The sequence below is a fragment of the Dipodomys merriami genome, unplaced genomic scaffold (genome assembly GCF_024711535.1).
Source record: "Dipodomys merriami isolate MVZ:Mamm:240054 unplaced genomic scaffold, mDipMer1.0.p SCAF_27, whole genome shotgun sequence".
In the NCBI taxonomy this organism is placed as follows: domain Eukaryota; kingdom Metazoa; phylum Chordata; class Mammalia; order Rodentia; family Heteromyidae; genus Dipodomys; species Dipodomys merriami.
In genome coordinates this window covers 487,367-513,727 of record NW_027204159.1, presented here as the reverse complement: position 1 = coordinate 513,727, position 26,361 = coordinate 487,367, and the positions used below count along the sequence as shown (strand labels likewise).

Sequence of the window (26,361 nt, the reverse complement as noted above, 5' to 3'; positions counted from 1 at the left end):
CTTCAGACAAGAATTAAAGTATGTTCCCATTGTTCTTGAAAGAGTGTATTGTAGACATGTATATGGAAAAAACAAAGAATAATGGGTTATTGTTCTCTCCTTTCTCTCACTCTTTCTCTTTCTCTTATCCACAGCCTCTGCAATCCCAGATAATGGAAGAAGGTCCTGCCTAAAGCTCAAAGTCTTTGTGAGACCAACAAGTAAGTTCACTCAAACGAGCCTCTGAGGCCCCTTTCACCAGGCATGCTTTATCATGTGGTGTGGTTCACAGCGGTAAAACATTTTGTTTTTTAATGTTAAATCTTGTGTGGTATATGTTTTGTATATCAACATCCATGCTTTAGTTTTCATCATATTTTTCTCATCATTCTTCATGATGCTTTTATTTTATTTAAGTACACAGCAGTTGCTAACTTGTTGTTTCTTAGGCTGTTGTACGTGCACAGCAAAAGGGAACAATATTGGCATTTGGATACATGCCATTGATTGTCAAACAATCTTTGCATACGTAAAAGAAAAAAAGTAGAGAGAAAGAAAAAAAAGAAAGAAATGGGAGTATAAAGGTGTCTTCACTAACATATTTGGCTGTTATCTCTATTTTTGTTATAGATAGCTGTATGAAAACTATAGGTGTTCATGATCGTGTTTTCGATGTTAACGACAAAGTAGAAAATTCATTAGAACCAGCAGGTTAGTATGCTTAGAGACTCTCTTTTAACAAATGCATCTATCTCTCTGGAGCTTCAGTACTTTTTTTCCTTTCTTCCTCTCTGCATGTTTGCATGGTAGAGTTGTTCTGCTTTGGCCCACTGCTAGCAATGCTAATAGTACTTATATTCTATCTCATCCTCCCGTATTTTCATGTAATGCATGTTAGATAAAATACCAGTTTTTTTTCTGTTTTGGACATGGGTTGCATCTAATACAATATCCTAACACAGAAGCCCCATCCAGATGTTGAAATCTCACTACCTTTTACCACATCCTCAGAGCATGCTGGTCACATTGTGACTGAGAAGAGTCTAGTTTTCAGATGAGTCAGAAAACATTTCTAATGTACATATTTATAAAATTTTCTTTTAATTATCAAATCCAAATCTGTGGATAATAGAAGATCATGCACAAAATAGCAACTAATTCAATGCATTTAGTGTTCTCTAGAAATTCATATCCATCATGGAACTCACCTAAAAAAAAAAAAACCTTCACATTATTTCACTATCATTTGTGCTGTTGTCAGTAGCCATTGGTTTGGAGAAATACGCTTAGATTGTCACCACAAATTCCCATACCTTGAAGACTAAGGCAAAATAAATGGGATTTTGTTTGTTTGTTATTTTGTTTTATGTGCTGGTACTAGGGCTTGAACTCAGGGCCTTGTGCTGTCATTGGACTCATTTGTTCAAGGCTTGTGCTCTACCACTTGAGCGATAACTCCATTTCCAGTTTGGCGCTTTTTTTTTTTTTGGTAGTTTAATTGGACATTAGAGTCTGGTGGACTTTTCTGCCCAGTCTGGTTTGGACCTTGACCCTCAAACATCAGACACCTAAGTAGCTAGGATTACAGGAATGACCATCCGTGCTCAGCCAAATTAAAATTTAAGGATAAGCTAATTATTTATGTTACTGACTTTCTAACTTTCCACACTTTCTAAACTTTCCCATCACTGTGAAGAAAAATAATATCCCTAATAGTATTCTAAAATCTAAACATTTACATTTGTGGCATGTGGGGAGATAATGACAACCTGTAAAAAGTATCCATTTGGTTGTAAAGTCAGTCTGGTCATTGAATGCAACTAGACTGGATGCTTATGTGTGGAAGCCCTCCATCCACTGTTGAGTGAAGAGTCTGCCTGAAAACAACCATGTCCTCTCCCCATCCCTTTTCCTCCATCCCCCCACTGAAGATGTTTAGACATTTCCTTACCCACTTTCCATGATAACCATGTGGAAGCTTAAGGGAAATAAAATTACTTTCTTTCCACAAAGAGACTGGAGCTCTTTCATATAAAGATTTTCATCCCCCCAACCCCCCACACACATACTCACACTTTTTTTTGGTCTTTTTCTTATGTTTCTAGAAATTAAAGGATTTCAAGGTCCACTTTATCCTCTGAGTATTGTTACAGGGATAATGTAGTCAGTGAGCCTAAGGGAAACTTATCCTGAGTAAATGCAGTGCCTCAGGACATACAATAGCTTCTACATTGTAGCTGACAGGAAGACTTAGGGTGTTCCCCCCCCCCAAGCATTCTTGTTTTCCTAAAGCAGGCATCTAACCCAGAGCGCATATGAGAGAGGTGTGTACAATGAGCTTTCAAAGACTTTAGTGGCTCCCCACAAATCAGTTAGGCACTTTGGGATGTTGCAAGGAATGAGTGCTGACACAGAGACATTTTAATTGTGTCCTGGAAATCTGGAAGCATTACTGTGACTTTTCAAGGTACCAGACTCCTCACAAGCGTGAGGTTGTAGCCACCATAGTAGCAGCAAGTTCAATGGGAACTCTTCTAAACCTCACAGTCTCCTGTCTTCCTCCTGCAACTGAGAATACTCGCCCAGTTACATATGCCCAGGTTTAACATTCAGATCTCTTGGCCTCCATTCCATATTAGTATTCAAGTAGTATTCCTTTACTGTTCCTGAAGGCAGAGATAGTCAGAAAGAAGACTTATTAACTTTGTGAATAAGTCATAAGTTGAATGACCAGTTAGGTGGGACTATGATTCTTTAATTCACATTTTTCAAAATATGTTCAACATATCTCCCCCATGACCTTTATTTCCAGGTAAACACCTTGCCTATGTAGAGAACAGGAGGCTGCTTAAAATATACGAGGTAGCAGTTTTTTTCTGGCAATGGAGAGGCACACTGAGGACTGTTCTGCTATTAAGAAAATTACATTTGAATTCAACTAATGATAAAATGGAGGATAATAAGATACTTTCACACATGAACACTTTTCAATATCTTTTAGGAAACAAGATCTTTTTCACAGTGCATTTGAAGGTAGTAGATATTTGCTCACGTGTAATACAACATAGCTAAGTTGTATGTCCACTTATGTGTGTACACGTAGCTCTTTGAGTTAGTTGTGACTGTGCTTAAGAGCTTCCTGATGAGCATCTCCACTCTGAAAGTGAGACAAAGTTGAGCCACAGTCTGTGGAAGTTTGCGTAGGATTCCACATTTGTACTTCACCCTATTCCTTAGGAAATTCAGTCAGACTTAAGACCTTGCCCATACTGGTGATTGATTGAGCTGGTATATAGTCTCCTTTAGCCAGCTCTGTGAGTAGACACAGACTTTATGAATCCAACAAGTCTGAAAAGATCCCACTGCATGTATTCAGCAATGCGTACTAATTCACCTGTCTCTGGAATGTATTTGTCTTTTTTGTTTGCTTGCACATTCTGCCTGCCAGTCTCCTATCATCAGGGATGCAAGATGATCTCAGGACAGACATATGTCACATTACATGCTCCACAATATTTCTAGTGCTATATTAACCATTGAAACACCCATGTGGTACAATCCTATACCCAGGAGACAAGACTTGATTTGGATTCTGAAGAGGAGCATTTATTTCTACCAAGTCATGTTCACTCATACAAGTTTTACAAATCCTCTCATCTTTAGCTATAGTTTCCACTGGAATAGATTTTGCTTATGAATTTGTCCTTAGAATTCTGAAATTGCTCAGATTTATCTGAATGATGGCCTCTTTCTCATCTCACTCTTAGCGGGAGGGAGAGAGCACAGAATCCCACCATCATTGAGGCCCTATTTGAATCAGATGATACTTTGTTGAATCCTGATGGAGAATGCAAGGTTGCAGGAACAAGAGAATTATGATGTCCCAATAGAACAGATTTTCTGTTTGGGGAAAAAGATGACATATATTCATTTGTTGCTTACTAAAGGGCTAATTCCAAAGATTGTCCACGATTAAGTAGACTGAATGCTACATTCGCCTAATGCCTTATATAGATGAAAAAAACAACAGCCTTCCTTCACCTCTTGCAACAGGTGGGCCCTTGATGGGCACTTGCAGGGGACAGGAGGCCGAGAAGGAGTTCCCCCCATGCTGACACTGAGTGCCCAGGGGTTGCTTACACATCCTTTAGTAGTATACTTCCAAGCAACTCTTGGCGCTAGATTGGTGTAGCATGCTATTAAGAATAAAGCGGAGAAGAACCCAATAGGTGATATCATTTCCGGTGTATAAATATAAGTGATGTTTCCAAATGAACTCTGGAATCCTCTGGGTTTATGGTTCTTTCATAATTAAGCCTGAAGTGCTCCATTGTTTTGATTGACACCATATTGGTGCTCTTAAGAATATGATTTGGATTTTAATTTCAGGGCTGCTAAGGTCCTTTACTTCTGCCTCCTATTAACTGCAGATTTAATTACTATATTAGTGAGGTTGAAAAGAGCAGAGAAAAGATAAGGGTCTGCAAGTAGTTGGCTACATTTTGCAGGACTTCCATCTTTTTCTCTGCATCGCTTACCCTCTCATGCTTGCTTCCTAACTTTTCAAGTCTCCTAACCTAAACCCACTCCAGCCAGGTTGCTTAATTGCAGGAAGGGGCAATACATGAGACAAAAAGGATGCAGCAGATTCTCTATCAGGACCTGCTAAAATGCTAGCAGCCCTCCAGATCAGAAGACTGATGGCTGAGAAAATGTATTTCCTAGTGCCCATGAGGAAGAAACGGGGTGAATATCCCGAATTGCGGACTGGCCCGTGAGCCTAAAAATAGGTCACTTCAGGACAAATGATAGGGAATGTGACTCTACCCTGTCACATAGGAAAATATACATGAGTTTAAAGTAGTGAGAGCCAGGCATGATGGCTGATGCCTGTAACCCCATCTACCCCAGGAGGCAGCTATCAGGAGGACTGACATTGTAGTCCAGTCAATGGGCAAATATTAGTAAGAGATCCTGTCCCAAGTAAATTAGGAGTGGTAGGGCATATTTTTAATCTTCGCTACCCAAGAGGCACAGGCAGGAGGACCATGGTGTGAGGCCAGCCCTGGACAAAATGGCAAGATCCTATCCAAAAAATAACAAAAGCCCAAAGTGCTGAAGGTGTGACTCAAAGGGCAGAGTATCTGACTGGCGAGCATAATGTCCTGAATTCAAACCCCATTACTTCAAAATAAATAAAGTATATAAGTAATGGATAATTAATCCATTAAGAGGCCCAAGCCGGGCCACAGGGGGATATTTAGAGATTATCTTTCGAGGTCTACCTGAGAGCAGCCATTAGCATCTCATATTTATTGTTCTTTCCGATTGACCATTGAGTGAACCCAGATGGCAGTGGAGCTCACAGAGGAAGTTCATGTGATGCTGAAATGAAAACTGCACCAAGGCTCACTTGTGGGCTCTCAGATCCTGTTCAGAGGTCATTTCATCTAAAAGCCCAAGTGAGGCCAGGTGGAAGGAAGGAGATGGGCCTCACTGGGGAAGAAAGAGCACAGTGCATGGGCAAGCCTCCAGCCTATCTTTGGCCACTAATTACTGCAAAGTTCCCATTTCCCAGTTAAGCCCGTTAATCGGGCAGATCAGGGAGGCTATCCAAAGTCAGAGGCAGCCTCGTAGAACACTTTATAGCTAAATAAAAGAAGCTTAACTCACTTAATCCATTTTATTTAGAGGAAAATTTGCATCCACACTGATAATTTATATGCCAAGCTTCAGCCTGATAAAAATAAGAATAGTCAAGTTCAAGCAATTTAATCCTGAAGATACAGAGCTTATAATGAAAATAGCACCATAATTGATTCCTAATTGTAGGCAAACTAGTGGCTATTTTTTAAAATTATATAGTTGACTGATATATATATATATATATATATATATATATAGTTGATTTATATATAGTTGATTTAAAATAGTATTGTTTTGACAATTAATTTTCCCTGTTGGAAAATACACCCAGGCACAAAGCAGACCAGGCATTCTACACTAATCCTATGAAATGGATAAAAAGAAGAAAATGAGTTAGTCCCTCCTGGTGAATTACTAATGTGTCCACATAACTGCCTGTGGCCCTAACCTCTTCTAACATGTTCCTTCCTTCCCTGTGGCATCACAAGTTGATGCAACATGTATCTGACCACTGGCAAAACAGCACTGGCTCATATGGCAAAGGTTACAGTCTAGGCACAACCTTTTTTTGTTGTTGTTGTTGTTTTGCCCCCTTCCATTTTAAAGGGAAGTATTAATACTGTGGAGACAGACCAATTGTCCCAGCCTCTCCTTTGTTTGCTGTAAATAATGAGTGATTATGCAGACATGAAAGTCAATGGTGGCACAAGGTTCATTACACTACTTTGCAGAGGGTGGTGGGGTCTATTCACAGCAGGCTGCTGCAAGAGGGTTATTAACAATGTGGAATCTCATTGGAACGTGTGCTTTTCTATTTGAACAGATGACACCGTACATGAGTCAGCCGAGCCATCCCGCGGAGAGAACGCGGCACAGACACCAAGGATACCCAGTCGACTTTTGGCAATCCTACTGTTCTTCCTGGCAATGCTTTTGACATTATAGCACAGTCTCCTCCCGTCACCTGTCACAGAAAAACACCAGGGTCTTGGAACACCAGAGATCCACCTAACTGCTCATCCTAAGAAGGGATTTGTTATTGGTTTTTGGCAGATGTCAGATTTTTTTTTTTGTTTTTGTTTTCTTTCTTTCAGCCTGAATTCTAAGCAACAACTTGGAGGGGGGTAGTGGCTAAACTAGATGCCACCTCCTTCACCCCACCCCACCCCACCCCTATCCCTGGCCTTTGACTTTTCTCACCCCTTCCAAATTAAATGGACTCCAGATGCAAATGCCAAATTGTCTTAGTGACACCAGTGGGTTCTTCAGCTCCTGTGCATTCTCCTCTAAGAGCTCAGCTCCGTTGGTGCACTGTGCCAGCGGCGTATGGACATGGAAGCGTAGTGGCAGATGTGGCCAATGATGGCCAGGCCCGGGAGGGTTTCACTCTCCTATACAATATTTATGCCTTCTCATTCAGGACTGCAAGATGATCATACAGGGCATCATGTCACCATGTCAGGTCCAGAGGGGAGGTATTAAGAATAGACACAATATTACACCATTTCCTCTAGGAGCATATAGATGAACAGGCTTCTGAAAGGTTGAGACACTGGTTTTATTTTATTTTATTTTTTTAAATATGACTGTCTTAAAGCATTCTGGACAGTGAAATGTGTGATCTGCAAAAGAAGCCTTGTTATTTTTTTCCCCCAGGAGGCAGGAAGGGTACAGGAATGCTAACCCAGAGCAAGTGTGAAATAAAGAACACTATCTGTTCAGTGGAGGTGGGTATGTGTGAGTGCCTCAATTTTGTTAGTGACTGGGCAGTGCACACCAGATTTTTTTTTTCCTCTTGAATACAGATCACCATGGTGCTACAATTTTTTTTTTTCTTCTTAGGAATTCAAAGAGGCATTTTTTTTTAATGAATAAAGTGACCTTCCCCAAGGCTGACAAGCCAGGTTTGATGAGTCCAGAGTGGAATAGCTTTGGCTGCTCCTCTGGGGGCAACAGGTACCAAGAAAAGGATGTCAGTGGACAGAGGAGAAGTGATTTGGCTTTGCTGGAGCTCCAGTGTGCCGTGGCCTTTCCCCTACTCCCATCCCAATGCCCACATTTTGCTCTACACTCCGTGATCACAGGGGACTTAGACACAAACCCCTGTTCCCAGGAGAGTCAGTCAGCACTACGTGGGAGGGCGAAAGGGAAATTTGGAATAAAAAATTCCAAAGCTTGGAATAAAAAAAAAAATTCAAGTGTTGATTTTATATTCTTTCCCTTTCTGACACAGCCTGAAGCGTAGAGGGAACGTGTGTTTATCTGTGGGAGATAAACAAGATGGAGTCCCAAAGACTTTAACAAAATATTTTTTTAAAAATCCACTAGAATAGAAAATACATTATTTAGATATACTTTATGCTGAGAGTGAGTATATATGCTTGTCCTATTTAAACTTGTGAGAAAAAGTGGTATCCCTTGATACATTTAGAACTATGGGGTGGGGAGGGGCTATCTTGTTTCATTGTAGGGTGGGGCAGAAGGAGAAGAAACACAGGATGACCCTGTTTAAAGAATCTTAGCATGGCCAACAAGGGACATTTCCAGTTGATTACAGGAAATGCAGGCCCTGGGGTTTCTACGAGTGGAGCTCTCATGAACTTGAATATCCAAAGCCTAGACGTGGGAAAGTGTCAGAACAGTGGGAGCAAAAGCAGTCTAGCCTTTTTCATTTCTATTGCAGCAGGACAATAGAAACCATGCCTTTCAACATAAGTCAACAAATGCAACGGTCATGTTAAATGTGAAAATGGAAAGCATTCCAACAGAAATAAAGGGTTTTATATATTCACTTTTTAAAAAAGATATATATGTAAACAAAAAATGAAAGGGGGATCATATTATGGACAGACTTCATAAATGGGAATTTGCTTAGAATTGTGCAGTTTCGAATTAGAAAAATATGTGAATGAAGGCGGCTGTCAATGTACTGCACCCAGGAGAGTTATACACATATTGAAATGTAATCTGGGCTTATCTGATATAGTTAGAGTGGACATGAATACTGAGTCTGCTCTCACTGAGAACCAAGTCAGTGGGGCTGCCAGGCTGGAGGGTACTAGCATCTCTCTTCCACCAACATCAATGACTTCTCCAGAGTGGCAGAGTCTTATCACAGAAGGCACCCACCATTTCACTGAAACAAAAGTTCATAGCATTTGATTCCTTTTTGATTTATTTATATGCTCAGTACTCTCAGTATTATCCAGAAATACAATTTTTTTAAATTAATAGTTACAAGCTTTTTGGTCCAATGGGATTTGAGTAGAGGGGGAAAAAATCACCTTGTGAAATGGATCAGTAGTCAGAACCAAAATTATATTGCATGTTCTATAATCAAGGAAATCAAATGATCCCATAATGATTTCTGGTAGTCATAACATTAGCAGTACTAATTTCATTTTAGAAATGGTGACTTCTGTGGGTTTTTTTTCCCCTAGCATTTGTCTAACAAATGATAAAGTAATTACTCATGGCCCTCTCTGCCATCATTGTCTTTAATTTTTCACAGTGAAATTAGACCCTTTTACATCACTATTGCACCATTGCAAATTAAGTTTAAAAAATAGCAAAACTGTCCACACCAGTAGACAATATGCTTCTCTACCTATAAGTGACGTAATCATAGCTTCTTCACTTGCTGTGGAGTTTTCAAGAAGATGATCGGCATCAGTTTTCATCTTGTCCAAAAAGCGCTGGTGGCCTTTTGTGGTGATGTTAGCAATCCTCTGGGGACTTAGGAGGATGTCGATGCGACTTTGTAGCAGATTTAATTTCAAGAACAATTCAGAATCATGCAAGGCAGCCATAGTGCCCCTCAGCCCCAGTTGGTCAAACCCCAGCGACCTTTGCCCCTGGTTGCCAAGGGCTTGCAACATGAAGCAGGGAAATAAGGATCTGTTTAGTGGATACCGTGTATCCTGTAATAGACCAGGTAACCGTTCGTGTTAGTTTAGACTATTGTTTTGTACTGTACTTTCTTGGGTGGCAGAGGAAAGAAAAGTTAAAACAAAAAAAAAACTGCGTTCTTTAATTCTGTATTATTAGCAACCTCTGTTGTATATAGTGTTTGATAATAAAGTATTAATTTGATTCTTATGTCTTTTGTAAGTAGAACAATAGACTTTCAGGATACAAAAACATGCATAGAGGTTTTGAGACATCCAATGTGTTCATGGCTGAGAAAAGTCACAAATGGTTGAGCCACTTCTGCATACTGAATTCATATGTGGTCATTGCCCATCCAATCTTAAGGCTCCATCATCTTGAGACCTGGGGCAACATGACTTTTTGATCAATATTTTGTCCTTAGTGTTGTCCAGGTCTGATGTTGGAGCCCTGTGGTCCTTCCCACTATCCCCAAGCATGTGGTTTGAAATATTGTAGAGAATTTAGTAACGGTTCTGTACTTTGGTTTTCTGTGTTTCATTCCCCGCCCCCCACCTCCCCAGAAAGAGTCTTGTCAGTATAGAGTGCAGCTCAGGCACAGGGAAGGTTGCAAACCAATCCCTTAGGAAGGCTAAAAGTTGACTGTTTCCTTCTCTGTTTGGTTGTAAAAGGAGGAGTCACAGTATCTATGGGTTTTCAGGAACTCTGTTTATCTCTGGTGCCTTAGCAACGGCTGCAGCCATTTTTCTTAGTTCCAAAAATAAAGAAAAATTAAACAAAGTTTTAAACTACTAACTGCTCTCAGAGATGTGGTCTCTAGCTTTCTTTGAAAACCACCTCCGCCACCACCTCTGTTGCTTACACTCCCACCCTTTAACTTTTTATATTGTTGGGTTTGTTTTTTTTTTTTTAAATCTCTCTTGCCTTCCTCCTACATTTTCATTTCCCTCAGAGCCGTGAATAGGCAGGTCTATCTCTGGTTTGGCATCGCTGAGTTTTTCCCATGCATTTGCCCCAGAGCTGCTCAGATGTGAGACAAATCTCCCTACAATGGGCTTGCTCCCATTGTCTGTACAGTTTAATAGATGCTGGCATGTTGGAGGTTACCCATGAGTCAAAATCCGCTTTCCATGCTTACTCTTGACACCCCATTAAAGCCACTCATTGTGTGTGCGTCTGGGTGTGAAGTCCAGCTCCGTGTGATCCTGTGCTTGTACTGCCCTGCTTACAGCTCCTTTGCACTTACTCATTGAGTGCTGTTTTGAATTGCTGACATTATATAAACGTAATAGAAAATGTAAAAAAAAAAAAAAACCACACACAAACCCATATGATCTGTATTTGTATATACACATGTCCGTACAAGTATACCTAAATAAAAAATTAAAGATTTTCATCATTTTAATTGGATCCCTCTTTCTAGTTCTTTGTTCTTTGGATGATACCTTTATTTCAGGGTCTACTTGTACTCTGCTAATTTTTCCAAGTCTTTGTGGGCAGAAAAGATAGTACAATATGCACAAAAGAAGGTCTGGGAAGCTCAAACATTGCATTTATTCTAATGAGGGAGAGGTGACATTGCAGCCTTGTCTATGTCTGTGAGCCTTTAAAAAGGCACCATGACAAGACCTGAATTCTAAAATACAACAGTTGCCGCAATTACATCAGGAAAAATTCCAAGTATTTTCCTAGCAAACATCTTACACAGTTGTAATAATCACTTCATTATAACCCCAAACTTCAATTCTCAGTAGCAAAGAATTGACTTTACCGTTATGTGACCCTAGATAACTCACATAGTATTTCTAGGACTCACTTGCAAATCACAGAGTTGTGGAAGTGGTTTTGTTGTTGTCGTTGTTGTTGTTTTATTGTTGTTGATTATCTAAATTCTGCCCTTACCAAACACTGCAAAGCCCACTTTGCATACAAGAAATGTGTGATTTTTTTTACTTCAATGATGCAAAAATCTAAGAATTTCAACTGAAAAAGGAGACAAACCTCAAATACCTGACAGACACCTAAATGCATTTCAAGACTTGGCTTTAATTATACCACGTTCATATTGAACTCATTGAGAGCTTTTTATTATGCTTAATTATTTGACAGGTCACTAAACCCTAATTACTTCTTATCATGACTGTTTTTTAGTAATGAAAAATGACAGCTTTGTAGAATGAGAAACAACTCACATTCAAAAACAAACAAAAAGCACTGGGCTATGTGGTTTTCTAACCAGAACAGCATCACATCACCACCATCATCATCTTCACCATCATCATCAAAAGAATTCGAGTGATCATGACATTGTGCTCTGTTAGTGCCAGACAGAATGATTTTTACACCTGTTTACAACATGAGGTAGACATGATGTGTAAGCATATCAGTAATGAGTTTTAGAGAACAGTATAAAATACAAGTATATATACTATGCATAAATAATACGGGAGATTCCTTTAAAAAATAAAAGTGAGTAAAAAAATGTTTGCAATCTTCGGATTAGGAAACTTGAGTTAAGGGAAATCACCCTAAAAGTAGTCAAAATGAGATTAGGAGCTCTTTTTGAAAAATAACAACTCAGAGGCAAGTTAAAGAAAATAAACTGCATAGGGTAGATGTTCATAGTAGCTACTGTGGTGACAGTGAAAATGAGAAAGTACAAGACAAAATATGAGTGTCACTGAAACAAATCTTGGAGATATTGGTACAGAGAAATCACCATTTCTCCTCCTAAGGAAGTAAGGGAAGTGTGGGGGGGAGGAGTGTGGGGAGGGATGACTATTTCAGATTGTACTTTACAGAATAATCAGATAGCTGTTCCTGCTGCCCAGACTGTATCTACACTAAATTGTGACATGTCTAGGATTTCAGCGAAGGCAAAGTTTACACACACAGAGATTAAGGAAATGGGATAAAATACAAAACGCACGAAACTGAGGCATAAGGTAGCTTGATAATGGCTGTGAGTTCCTGATTAAGAGGCAGTTCTGAATAAGTAGTATGGTAACTGAAAAGCAAGCTGGATCAGAGATGAGACCATGAGCAAACATGGGCATGATCCACACATACAAAGCATTAGGTATTGTTTGGACATTTGAAGGGTGGTATACAAAGATTCATAAGGCAAATTTCAGAGTCTAGATTTTTATGTACTTGGTGTGACTATAACACATGTATTTGGATTCATTTCTTATAGAAATAATAATAATAGAAATAATCAGGAGAATCTAGGCATCATAAAAATTAAAAATGTAATTTTTCAGTAATTGTTTAGTAAAAGCCATTGGGTTTTTGTTTGTTTGTTTGTTTAGTAAAACCATTGAAACAGTTTTTTAGAACTGTTTTCAAAAGCAGTGTCTAGCTGTTTGCAGAGCTTAGTTTCATATCTTGCTAATGATGTAACTATCCTCTGGCAAAGCACTGGCAAAAATGTTGTGAGTAACATCAGAGCTTTGCTATAGGAAAATAAATACTTCTGAAAGTCATAAATAACTATCATGCCAATATTTTTAGTGCAATACATCACACTTTACTAAGCTATACATTAGTTAAATACATTGGTGTGCTTATTTTTAAGTGAAATTGTACTGTCCAACCTTGAAAGCAGTAAATTTGCATCAATTTTTTGTCATTTAAATATCATAGGACTAAATAAATGCAAAGGATTTTTTAAGACGGCAAGAAATTTTATGACCAAAGAAACCATAATCAAGGTATCACCAAAAGTTTAGTTGGTTTGAAGAAAAGATGATTAGCCAAGCCAGTCTTTCATAAACCTAATACCTAATTAAAACAGGAGTTTGAGCTGGGCGCTGGTGGCACATGCCTGTAATCCCAGCTACTGAGGAGACTGAGCTCTGAAGATCAAGGTCAAAGCAAGCCCGGGCAGGAAAGCCTATGAGACTCTTACCTCCAATAAGCCACCAGAAAAACCAGAAGTGGCACTGTGGTTCAAGTAGTAGGGTGCTTGCCTTGAGCTGAAAAGCCCAGGGATAGTGCCCAGTTCCAGAGTTCAAGCCCCACATATGACGAAAAACAACAACAACAAACCACCCAGGAGTTTGCTGTACAAATACAGTTTCCAGGTAGGTCTGGCCTCCTTTCTAAACAGAATGTCATTCCTAAGCCATTCAAGGTAGAACTTTATGCAGCTAACTCCTACAACTGGAGAGAAGAAAAGAGACTATAGGCCTCATGTTCAACCTATCCCAGCATAGTGACCCTTTTAATGATATTCAGCAGAGATTGTCATTGTCCTCTCAATGGTCTCTGTACATGCTGAGAGGAAAGCTTGGTTTCACTATTTAATATCTCTTCCGAAGTGTCCCTAGTTCTGTCATCTCACTGCTCTGCCAGTGATGGTATTAATTGGCATCCACATTGAAAGATGATGAGCAAGATGGTAACACCCACTTCAGTCAAAAATAAAACAGAATCCTTGTTTAGTGCTGTCTGCTTTTTTTTTTTTTGCATTCAGAGTTTAATTTCTAAACCTGGAGTTTTCTGTAACATTAATGGGAGAAAACTCCAAAGCTATGCAACCTGTATCATAACAGCTCTGTAACAAAGATGCTCTCAGCATTGCTGAGGCCGGGAAGTGGGCGGGCATGACCATTTGGGTTAAAAGCCCTGCTTCACTGAGGCTGTCAGTCAATGTTAATTCAGAAGAATTCAATCTAGTGGGTGGCTCTCTGAGTCAATAATGTACATTGAAATATCCTAGATTTTAGTCAAGATTATTCAAGCAAGAACTCCATGTCACTTGATAACACATGGATGCTTGTCAATCTGGACAAGAACACAAAAGGAAAGACACCCCCCCCCAAAAAAAAATCTCAGAAAGATGACAATAGGAAAATATAACATTATATTTTTGCCTGCTGTTTTGTTCCCAAATGTCAGGTGTTCATTTAAACTTCACATATGATTTGAAGTGTAGGTAGCCAAAGTCATTTCTTTCCTTCACAACCATGAAACAAACAGATCCCTAAAATAAGAGAAAGAACAAGTTCCTAGAAAATGTATGTTGTCACCACTCTGGTAGCCTCTCCTTTTTGTGTTCAGACAGAGCTTGTTTTTGGGACAAACTCCCTATCCCATTTGTAAACAAAAAAACCAAACTTGTATCACAGAGTATGACAAGCAACTCCTGTGAGATGCGTTCTCTGCTTTACTAGATCTGCACATGTTTCCTACAGTAGAGAGAACAGGATGATCTGTGTCTTTATTTTTTACTAAAGACAGTGTGCCAGGCCTAAAGCTGACTCCATTTATTTCTCCAGCAGAGAGCCAGCATGTTCCTTCTCCTGGAAGACGCAGGTACTTAAAATAGTAATGGGCTTTGTGGTTGATAGAGAGTATTTCATCCCCAGATCTCACAGTCATGAAGAATAAAACTATAAACCAATGACTGTTTCTAACAAGTTTGGAAAAGAATTAACTGGGAAAAAGGATTGTCATCATTCTCCCAGGGAAGAACAGAGAGGAGAAAGCTGCTTTACTCAGGTAGCCTAGGGAAAGTACTGGAGTCAAATTGAGCCATGTCTGTTCTTCTTCATTCCTTCAGAATTTAAAAGCTCCAACTAAAGGAAAAACAAATGATGCTGTTTATTCTGTCTGTGGGACACTTCCAAAGCAAAGGAATTGGGAGAAAATCACCGGGCAACTTCCCAAATTTTTCTTATGTGTGAGACAATGGTATTATTATAAATCAACTCTTTAAATACAATTTGCTTTTATATTTCCCCCAAGATAACATTCTATCTTCTCTGCATATTCAAATCTATGTAAATATAAGGAAATGTTTTTAAAATACATATTCACTATAGGTATCTAGAAGGAACTAGATTCAGGAACTCTGCAGATCCAAAACCCGTGCATGCTGAAGTATTCTATGAAGCAGTTTTACATGTTCTAGCACATTCTCCCTTCTACTTAAGTCATCTTCAGATTACTCACAATACCTCACAACATAAATACTATAGATACAGTAGTTATATTGATATATAAATGGAAATGCTGAAATAGAAAAAGTAGTTGCATTAGGAAATAATGACAAGAAAAAATTCTGTGTGAGTTCAGTACGATGCATTTCTTTTAAGTACTTTTAAATAGGAATTGGCTGAATCCATGAATCCAACCCTGAAGGACAAGAAGGGCCAATTTTAAATTTGTATAATCACTTCTTTTCTGCCATTTCCCCCTATTCCACATAAATATAGCTGGACACTTTTACATTTTCCTTAATTTTATGTATTCATGGTATATCTTCTCTAGGCATTGTCTGTTCGAACCAATGTGGTATTTGAAACAACATGAAGGGTCACATTAGACAGATGATACATGAGTCTGACAACATCACAAGCCAGAGGGCAAAAAAATGTAGTAGTTAAATAAGGATGCCTCTGCCTTACAGGTAATTGTGAGAGTAGAAAAAGAGACTGGCCAGGCAATCAGGGAAAACACTTCTCCCTCAGAAGCTCTTTGTCCCTTACCATGACCTTGAGCAGGCCCATATGCAGACCCCTGGACATCATATCACTATGACTTTGAATAGCCCTGCTTATGGGGAACCCTGGCTATGTCCTAGCACCACCTTATTGGGTTAATTCTTGGGAACCCCTCCTGTTGATCCTGAGCTCTGCTTATCTTTTTCTTTAATAAATCTTTGTTGTTTTATGCAAAGAAAAAAAGAAAGGAAAAAAGAAATTATGCTGGAGATGGACAGCCACACACTCTGTTATTTGTTTATCTGACAATACTGGAGAATTTCTCAGACCCCTTACTGTAAGTGTGGAAACCATCAGCTATGGCAGAGAGGATAGTTCGGTGTTTGGGGCCTTGGTGTCTTTTCCTTAATTCAACTCACTTCTCCATCCACAGAACTTCTCAGTGTTCCAAGGCCAATATTCCAACAATCATTCCACCAATATATTGGCCCCAATCTATTTTACTTGGGATAGCTCCCCAGAGTCTCAGGTAGAGGAGAATGGGTATCTTAATTTCTAGGCATGTTTGCATACAGCAATCTATGGAAGTGACCAAATTCATGTTGGTTTGAACATTCCTTAAATTCTTAACTTTCTTCTCCTGAGGAAGCATGAGATTGGAATGGAGGCTGCCATAAATTGCAAATTTTTGATTCACTCCTAGTTCAGGTTTTAAGGTTATCAATGAATTGGAGTGTCCCACATTCTGTGCGGGTCCTGTTCTTCTCTGGTTCCTGGCAATGTTCAACAAAGCAAGTTAATGTCCCTGGTAAGTGACAGCTGTGTCCTATTAAACAGCATGGAATCAATTTTTTTAAACTTGATTTGAGAGGTGTGGTATCAAGAATTCAGTACTAGCTGGTGGATTCATTAGCAAGCGAAACTAGTTTTAGCTGGAATCTGTTTGGCTGTCCTCTTCTCTTAGTTCAGCTTTCTTTTTTCTTTCTTTTGTCATCGATCCTGCACACAAGTCTTATTACTTACTCCATCTAATGAGGAGACTAGTCTCCTTTGCTAAGATGCTCAACTCAAACAAACACCACACTGCCCTAGTCCACATTTAGATACTTCCATAGAGAGGAAAAGGGAAAAAAGTGCGAGGGGTTCCTAAAACGCCACAGAATGTCATGAAGAAGCAGGATAGATAATATAGAAGAACACAAAAGTAATAACATTAAGTTGCTCATTTACTGTACATAATAGACATGTGTTAATCTTCTAGAAGAAGTCCCTAAACACAATCAAGTTTTCTTTCAAGAACAATGAAGAAAACATACCTCTAAGGAATTGATATTCATTTTCTTTGGTGGAAGATTTGCAAAAATGAAGATTGATTTTTTTCCAATGACTACAATATTTCTACTTCTAAATTGATTCTCTGCCCTGGCCAGTTTCCTAGATGGCAGGTAGGACCAACTGAAAGTAATGAATATATGATGGGAGGTTCTCTGGGCAGGAATAGACCTCTGTCCAGTACAAACTTGCACTTGGGGCTACCTATCTGTGCTGCCCACTGTGGTCACAGAATTTTGGTACAATTGTCATTTGGAGATCATCTTTCTGGGAATTCCACCTGCGGACCTAAAACAGAGTCATGGAGAGTGACAGAGATTTCTAAGCAGAACAGGAGCTGCAGACATATGCCTTCAACCCACTATGTCAGTTGGTGACTCTGAGAAGTACATAAGTTAGGGGAAAGAGCTTTCATTCTGAGAGAAAGTCTTGGTCTTCTAGCCCTAAACCCCTTGAAACCAGCATATGAGTTGATTTTCTTCACAACACCTTGTTGCTGCAGAAGTTAGTACAAAGCTATTCCACAGTATGTATTAGAGGGAATAGGTGAGGTCACAGTAAGTTTCTCATCTCAAAATAAAATTTGGCCTTTATGTCATATCATATTGAATTGTCAGCTCTATCTCAATGGCTTGATTTCTTTACATAAAGAAAACACATTGTTTTAGATAAAGAAAGGGAAGGGAGAAAGTAAAATACACCATGTCTTAGAATGCAGAATCCAAATAAGGTCTTGCTGTTGACAGGTAAATTATATCATATGGATATGGCACGTTACTTCACTTTACCCCATGAAGGAAGACTTAAAGATTTAATATTCAATTTAGACATATTTTATGGAACACCTATTACATGCCAATACTTATGCTAAGTGCTATGGATATTTTTACTAGGAAGGTAGCCACTTAAGAAAACTCAGTTATTATGAAGTTCTACACACCAGCTATGGAGCTTCTTGTTTACATAGTTCCTTCCAATAAAAGAAAGAAGGGCAGGTGGAAGCTATATAATATATTAATTCATCTCATTTTGAACATAAATGACTGAATAAGGAATGGACACCTGACCTAAAGGGAGACAATCCATAGGTTGTTAGCATCCTATATTGTAGCAGAGAAGAATAGTATCTTTTGGCTTATTATTTAATAATTACATGGAACCATAAGTTCGCTCCTCTTGAGAGGTAATATGGATAGAATAATTCAGAAGATAGGGAGATAGATACGAAAGGTTCACACATTCAGAATTTATGTTAGGTATATTTCTTCTAGAAGTTTCCAATTCCATAGAATGGTCTGCTTAACTTCAAAATCACTTCCTAGTTCCACTACCTGTAATGTCTAACTATTATTTTGCTTTTATTTTTGAGATTTCATGAGATTCTGACTCTGTTATTGGCATGGCCATCCTTAAAATAAGCCCTCATTATACAAGCGACACTGAGTGAATCGTAGCTTTTTACAAGCAAAATAGTTCTATTAAATAAATATGATAGGATAAGAAGGTTGTGAAGAAAGCTCAATGGAAGCACCGAGGGAGTAATTAATACCACAAGAATTTAAGAACCTGATTTTGAGTTTCAACATACTACATTCTGAAGAAATTTGCCATATTTCAAAGGTCACATCTAAATTGACACAAATTAATTATATAAAACATCACACCTAATTTCCTTGAAGATACAGGCTTTTTTTGGAGGTTGAATATAAAATAAGTAAAGAGCCCCTCTTCCCTTCTGATCTCCTATGTCAGTTGACAGAGGGAAGAATTACAAAAGTTAGTCTCTAATTAGAGTCTTTGAGCTGCCCCAACAAACAAAGTGATGCATGCCAAACACCACCACAAATGAGCTCAAGGATCAATAGCAGAAAAAAAAGAAGTTGCTCTACTTCCACAGGACCTGATCAAGAACTTGTTTTAATTTTAATTGGTCCTTTGCTTGAAAATCTGGAGTGTTCCCCATTAGCATGTGGCATTTCCTCACGAAGTCATGTGTACTATCAGCCAGTCTTAGGCTGGCATTGGTGGTAACTTGCTTCTACTTGGTGTAAACCCTCAGGGACTGCAGAACTTGCTGTGCAGTTTTGAATGCTACCAATAGTTCCCTGCACCTGTTAGCCATTACGCTGGAAAAGCAACTCATTATCAAGCATAAATGTTGTCAATAATGGCCTAGAACAATCCTAAATAAGTGCAGGCAAGGGCAACTTCTATTGGTATACATATCTTCTTCTACAGCTCATACCATTTTCAAAAATCCCTTTTCAGTGGTGAGAATTCTTAAACTGAAAGGCAGCAAAGAAACACTTCAAGGCAAGAATGTGTGGCACAAAAGATGCTCCCACTGGTTTACAATCTGTGTGCTCTGAATGGGAGGAGTTGGCAGTGGAGAAGTACATTATTCCAGTTCTACTCGGCTGCCCTGGAAGTTTGCTGGGTTTTACTCCTTGAAAAGCTCTCGTTACTGATGGGAGAGTGCAGTTTAGATAAACTGGATTAGAACAAAACACGATGGATATAACACTTAGTAAAAATGAGTTGCTGTCTGCTATAATAAGTCCAAGATGGGAGCCACACATCTCAGTTTCAACTTGAAGTCAGTAATTATACAGAACATGAGAGGAGCGGTCCCAGATAACCAAAGCAAGGAATTGATCTGGCCTTTGTTGGCTCCTGGATAAATCCCTAAGCAGTGCAGCCTCACCATTCTCCTCCCTGTTGTAGTACAGTGTTTACTCTGACCTTCTGCGAGACACAAAAGCACAATCATGACAATGAGGAATGTGTTGTTCTTCATTGTGAGTGAACACCTCCCCTGCTTATCTTTTAATTATTATTTATATTTTGCATTTGTTTGCAGGTTCAAATAAAATAGCATAAAGTAGAAAATCCACCCTGCATTTCCTGGGCTCTGGTCTCATTAGCCAGATTTCCTTAAAAACTCTGGTTCTTTGGAGAAGTTTTGCCAAGTGGCTAAATGAAATGCACACAATTACAAGTGTTATGAATATTTATGATGGGTTAATGATGGGATTTTTTTTTGCATCCATGAATAATAAAGATTTTTAACAAGAACAGATAACGAGAAGGGGACAAAACCGTGAAGTGGTTAATACAAGGACTGCTTTTGGAGGAACCCCACTGAGAACAGCAGGAACTGATTGCCTCTCTTCTCTCTCCACCACAACCAAGTGCAAGCGGGCACAGGGTTTAGGCTATTTTCTCCCCCTCTTTTAATAGATACCTTCAGCTAAAATAGGCACTTTATCCATACTTTGAGCCTAAGCTGGTCGTCTCCCCTGGAGGAGAAGAAAGCTCAGAGTGATAGACAACACGGTTGTAAAGTGACCCCACTTCTAAGGTAGCGTTTATTTCAGCCTTGGGTCTCTAGTAGAATTTGCGGCTTTGTTTTTTCCGAGCCAGCTACTAAATAAAAAAGAACTTGATGGAGGCTAAAGTTGAGAGGCCCCCTCTCTGGATGCTGCTGACTCTCTTCCAAGACATTGACCTCAATCTAGAGAAGAACTTTAGCACAAGTTTCTAAAAGGCAAAGGTTAAAACTGGTATCCCACCAGAGTTCTGAAGACTAGTAAGGCCCATTGTGATCTGCCACTCACTGGCATTTAAGGATGCTGTGTGTCCAGGTTTCCTGGTCTTTTGAAGCCTTCCCTGGAAGTATCCTGCCTCCTTGCAAACCATAGTCATTACTTGAAGGAGGTTAAGTGAAAAAGGTTCTGGTGGCTACCAGCTTTGAGTTAGATACTTTATTCATGTGAGGCAAATGTTCCCAGCTTCTCATTTATTATTTACTGAGTATGTACTATGTGTCACAAAGTGTTGTAAGCATCATAATGCACTTCTTTCATATGGTGCTAGGTATTAAACTCAGGGACTTTCAAAATATTAGTCAAGCCCTCTACCACTGAACATATTCTTAGCCCCAAGAATCTTATAAACTAGTGGATGGACTCAGAGTATAAATAACAAACAAAACAAGTAAGTAAATGGTAAGTTGTTAGGAAAGTGAAAATAAGGAAATAGGAATTTGCTGTTTGTTGTAGTAGTAGGTTTGTTTTCTGTGGCAGATACAAAAATTCCAAGAGTTGCATGAAAACCAAATTGTATATGTGTATGTAGGTCATGGGGCTTGAACTCAGGGCCTGGGCACTGTTCCTGGAGCTGTTTTTTTTTTTTTTTTTCTTAAGACTAGCAGTCTACCACTTTGAGCCACAGCTCCACTTCTAGAATTTGGTGGTTAATTTAGAATAAGAGTCTCACAGACTTTCCTGCCTGGGATGGCTTTGAATTGAAATCCTCAGATCTCAGCCTCCTGAATAGCTAGGATTACAGGCATTAGCCAGAGTAGCAGCCAGCTTCAAATGGTATTTTTAAAGTTCTTAAAAATGTGTCTTTAGGGCTGGGAAGGTGGCTCAGTGGTAGAGCACTTGCCTTGCATGCTTGAGGACCTCAGCACCACATAAGCAAAAAGAAAAAAGCCGGAAGTGGCACTGTGGCTCAAGTGGTAGAGCGCTAGCCTTGAGCTGAAGAGCTGAGGGACAGTGCCCAGGCCCAGAGTTCAGGCCCTAAGACTGGACCCCCCCTACACACAAAAAAAAACCCAAAATTTGTCTTTATAGGGCGCCGGTGGCTCACGCCTGTAATCCTAGCTACTTAGGAGGCTGAGATCTGAGGATCGGGATTCAAAGCCAGCCCGGGCAGGAAAGTCCATGAAACTCTTCTCTCCAGTAAACCTCTAGAAAACCGGAAGTGGTGCTGTGGCTCAAGTGGTAGAGCACTGGCCTTGAGCTGAAGAGCTGAGGGATAGCGCTCAGGCCCAGAGTTCAAGCCCCACGACCAACAACAACAACAACAAAAAAAGTGTCTTTATAGATTACCATGATGGATTTTTCCACTGAATAAAGATAACTTGCTCATCCTAATTTGAAATCTGAATTGCCATATACTATTTGATACATACATAGATAAATACTACTCTTCATAAATGTACTATTACTATCCATGGGATTAGAAATCTTCAATACCAAGCTATGATATTGTCTAAGGTTTACTTCTTATGTTGGGAAATGTTTTTCCTTCTGAAACCCATTGTTGCAAATTCACAAGAAAACATTTCTTCTCTAGAAACTGATTTAGAGACTAAATTAAGTGCAGGGAAAGAATGTCCGAAATGAGAGAAGCCTTATTATCCTGTTCTCACTCTCCATCTCTATTTTCCTCACCAGTATTCTCATACAGCCTGACATCCCTGCTTGCCAATTTTATTAAAGCCTGCTGTGCGGGAATTTCCTTTCTTTGCTTTACTAGCTACCAAGACAACCCCATCAAAGTGATTTTTCACACATTTTCTCTTCCTGTGTTCTGCATCTCAGTGAAATTTCATCTCTCTGACTCTTTGTTAAGTGTTTCTCATTTGAAATCACACTCACTTGTAATCAGAGGACAGCATAAAAGGAGAAAGACAGACCAAAGTTCTTCTCCCTCCAATTACTCAGACATTAAGCAAAAGCTACATGGGAACTATCCAGCCAGCCAAGACTAACTGAGTACCAGCATCTATAGAATAGAATATTAGTTTTGGCACACAGCATGCCACATTCCATAGCACTTCTTCCTTAACAGTGTGCATACATCTGTCTATGTATTTTGAGGAACCAGTGATAGAGCTTGTGTGTGTGTGTGTGTGTAGGAGGAGGAGGAGGGGAGAAAGCAGAAAGGAATAATTGGAATTCCCTCCCACAGCATAAGCCCAGGACTCCTTCCTCAAGCAATTAGAAGCAATAGGAAGAGGGAAGCTAGAAAGAAAGGAAAAAGAAGAGAAAAGAATGAAAAGGAAGGAAAGCCTAACAGAAAGGAGAGGAAAAAAGAGGCATTGGAAGGAAAGATCTTACCCATACCACCCATCTAGCAGAAGAAAAAAACAAAAATCCTAAAATTAAAATAATCTTTTAGAGAAAGTAAGCAATCTTCTATTGTTAATCTTATAACTGAGAAATATATACAGTCTAGTCCTGCTGTTCTAAGAGCCCTGGTGATATACTTGTATACCATATCCAATATTAGCTAAGGGAATGAAAACAAATGATTGCAATGCTCAGATAAAGACCAGGAACTGGGGTCTGACTTTGAGCCTGACAAGTTCATCGTGGTTACCCTTGGTTGGTTGGAAGTCCTTGGTGTGTAGAGACCTGTGTGTAATGCCTAACTAGACATGAATTCTGTAATTGAGGACTTGGAGTCTAAACCACAGATCAGAGGAAACTAATTTAAGTAGGCTGTTTATATAGTTATATTTGGTCTGAAGTTAGGTGGAATTCATGAAGGGAGAGGAGGAAGGGATGTGTGGAACAGAAGAGGAAGGCAAGGGGGAGAGAGTAGAAAATTTAAGGCTTGTAGATAAGTGTCTGTGTTAGTCTATGTTAACTAGTTTCTTTAAGTAACTCTACAAAGGAATTGCCATCCAACTTAGCAGTTTATGAATACAATGCATGTTGATCAATGTCATCCCTTTCAACATTCTCAAGCATCCCTCCAATCCACCTCTTCCTGCACTTTTGTTAATTTCATAGGATACACATTGAATTTTATTTTATTTATTTTTTGTCAGTTGTGGGCCTGAACTCTGGGCCTTGGCACTGTCCCTCAGCTCTTCAGCTCAATGCTAGCGCTCTACCACTTGAGCCACAGTGCCACTTCTGGCTTTTTTTTCTGCTTATGTGGTGCTGAGGAATTGAACCCAGGGCCTCAGGCATGCAAGGCAAGCACTCTACCACTGAGCCACCTTCCCAGCGCCCACATTGAATTTTAAACTGCATCTATTGCTACCTACCCTGTATGCAATTACTTCCCAATCATGATTTATCATGATCTAAGAAGTATTAAGATGCTGGGAAAATAGTCACAAAACCAAATATATTAAACAATAATTTATAATAGATTAAAAGGGGAAACTGATCAGCTAAAACTGCACCAAGCAGAACTATAATAACTATTATTAACCTAATCAAGCTAGTGGTTCCCTTGATCTCAGGCAAAGGCATGGGCAAAGGTTATGATGGAGTTCCTGATAGAACCAAGAGAAATCATATGACATAGGCAGAGTGACATATTCTCTAAATTCCCCAAAGAAAGATCTTAGTTGCATTGATATTTATGACATCTTACAATCAGATAAGGTGATGAATTCTGTTAGCTTCAAGTTTTAGAGCAATAGAAACATGAATCCAAGTCATAGCTCAGTCTTTTACCTATGGGAAACATTTTGCCCTTTTTTCATCTATAAGAAACCAATAAGGACAGCTTCCTTGGATGAACTTGTTAGCAAAGGTTGTATAACATAGTGTATGTCACTTAGCAAGCTTTGGTCAATGGTAAATGATAAACTAGAATTGTCACCAGAACATTGGAAACAATACCCAGGAAATATTTGAAACCAGGTATGAAGGTGCACATTTGCAATCTCAACTACGAGAAGACCGAGACAAGAGGGTCACAAGTTGAAGCCCACTTGGGGAAAGTTAGTAAGATCTTATCTCAAAATGATGCTTATCAAAATGAACTACAAGAAAGGGAAACAAGTGGGGCTTTTTACTTTTTTTAATCCTTTTGGTTTTGTTTTGGGTTTTGTTTTCCCCTTTTTATGATTTCTGTACTTTTTGTCTTGAATGTAAGTTTGATTTGGACAGGGTAAGGGGAAGCACAAAGGGGTGGGAAAAAGGGCGAACTAATGCAGCAGTGATACTCGCTAGATACTATGTTGAAAATGAACTATACAACTTGTGGGGGAAGGGAGTCAGGAGGGGAAAAACTGGGAGAAAAGGAGGAAAGAGGTGACATTGTTCAAAAAGAATGTACTCATTATCTGAGCTATGTAACTGTAATCTGTCTGCACATCACCTTTACAATAAAAAATTTAAAAAAAATGTTACAAAAAAAAACAAAGCAAAAAAAAAAAACAGACACAAGGGGATAGAGGCATGACTCAAGTGCCTAGCATGCATGAACCCTTGGTTTCAAACCCCAGAACTGAAAAACAACAACAAATTCACACACACACACACACACACACACACACACACACACACACACACAATGTCTTATTTTCCTTTTACTGATTGTCTTCTGTTTACTCTTCTCTACTCAAGATGGAAATAGGTAGCACTCCCAATCTCTACACATTTCTACCCTGGTCTTTGGCCTGCCATACATACTCCTTAAGAATGCAGGAAATGCCTGTTGTGGTGGCTCAATCCTGTAATCCAAACCATTTGGTAGGTACAGATTGAGAAATTGTTATTTGAGTCCATCCCAGGCAAAAAAGAAGTTTACAAGACTCTATCTCAACAAGTTTCTGGGCAAGTTGGTATTTAACTCCAGTGGCACGATAGCTATAATAGCTATAGAACCATAATAACAATCTGTTATTAACCTAATTGAGTATAAGTAAGAGTACTGCAATCCAAGCTGACCAGGGCTTAAAGACAAAGTCTACCTCAAAACTATCCAAGATGAAAAGAGGCGAGAGGAGTGGATCAATTGGTAAAGTGACTGTCTTGTGAGCTGAGGCCCTGAGTTCAATTCCCTGTACCACTTTAAAAAAAAAGAAAGAAAAGAATGGAGGACAAAATGACAAAATGAAAATGCTCTTTGCTGACAGAAAAAGAAGGCTGAACAGATAACACACCTGAGATGAATGCTCCAGAAAAAGAAACCCTTCAGGATTTATCTCCCAAATGAGATTTACCCCCTAAATGAGAAATTTCTTCAGAACAATCATCATTGTTCGGCAGACCACAGACATACTACAGTCTTGTGACCTTTGTTTTAAAAAATGCTCCCATTTGTAATTGCTTTCAGATTATTTTCGACATCCTTGATGAAGATATATTTTCATGTTTTGAAGATGCATTTATTTTGAGAGACAGCAAAAAGTCCTTGAAAATAAAACTTGACATATAGAACATGTGAGCTCTCTGCTGGCACTGTCTTAAAACCAAAGTGGAATGAAATTTATAAAATATGATTTTCATGCACAGATTTTAGATATTTC

General features: G+C 39.1%; 1 protein-coding gene across 2 annotated transcripts in view; it reads left to right on the top strand.

The window, feature by feature from the left end:
- Positions 1-10,873, top strand: part of Efna5 (ephrin A5) — a 288,907-nt gene extending 278,034 nt beyond the window's left edge. The window contains exons 3-5 of one of the 2 annotated variants that reach the window (XM_070036013.1): positions 135-200; positions 610-690; positions 6,449-10,873. In XM_070036013.1, the coding sequence (XP_069892114.1) occupies positions 135-200; positions 610-690; positions 6,449-6,570 (269 nt within the window). In that variant the 3' untranslated portion in view covers positions 6,571-10,873. The remainder of the gene's footprint in view (positions 1-134; positions 201-609; positions 691-6,448) is intronic. The other variant, XM_070036014.1, reaches the window with a different exon arrangement.
- Positions 10,874-26,361: the final 15,488 nt, after the last annotated feature.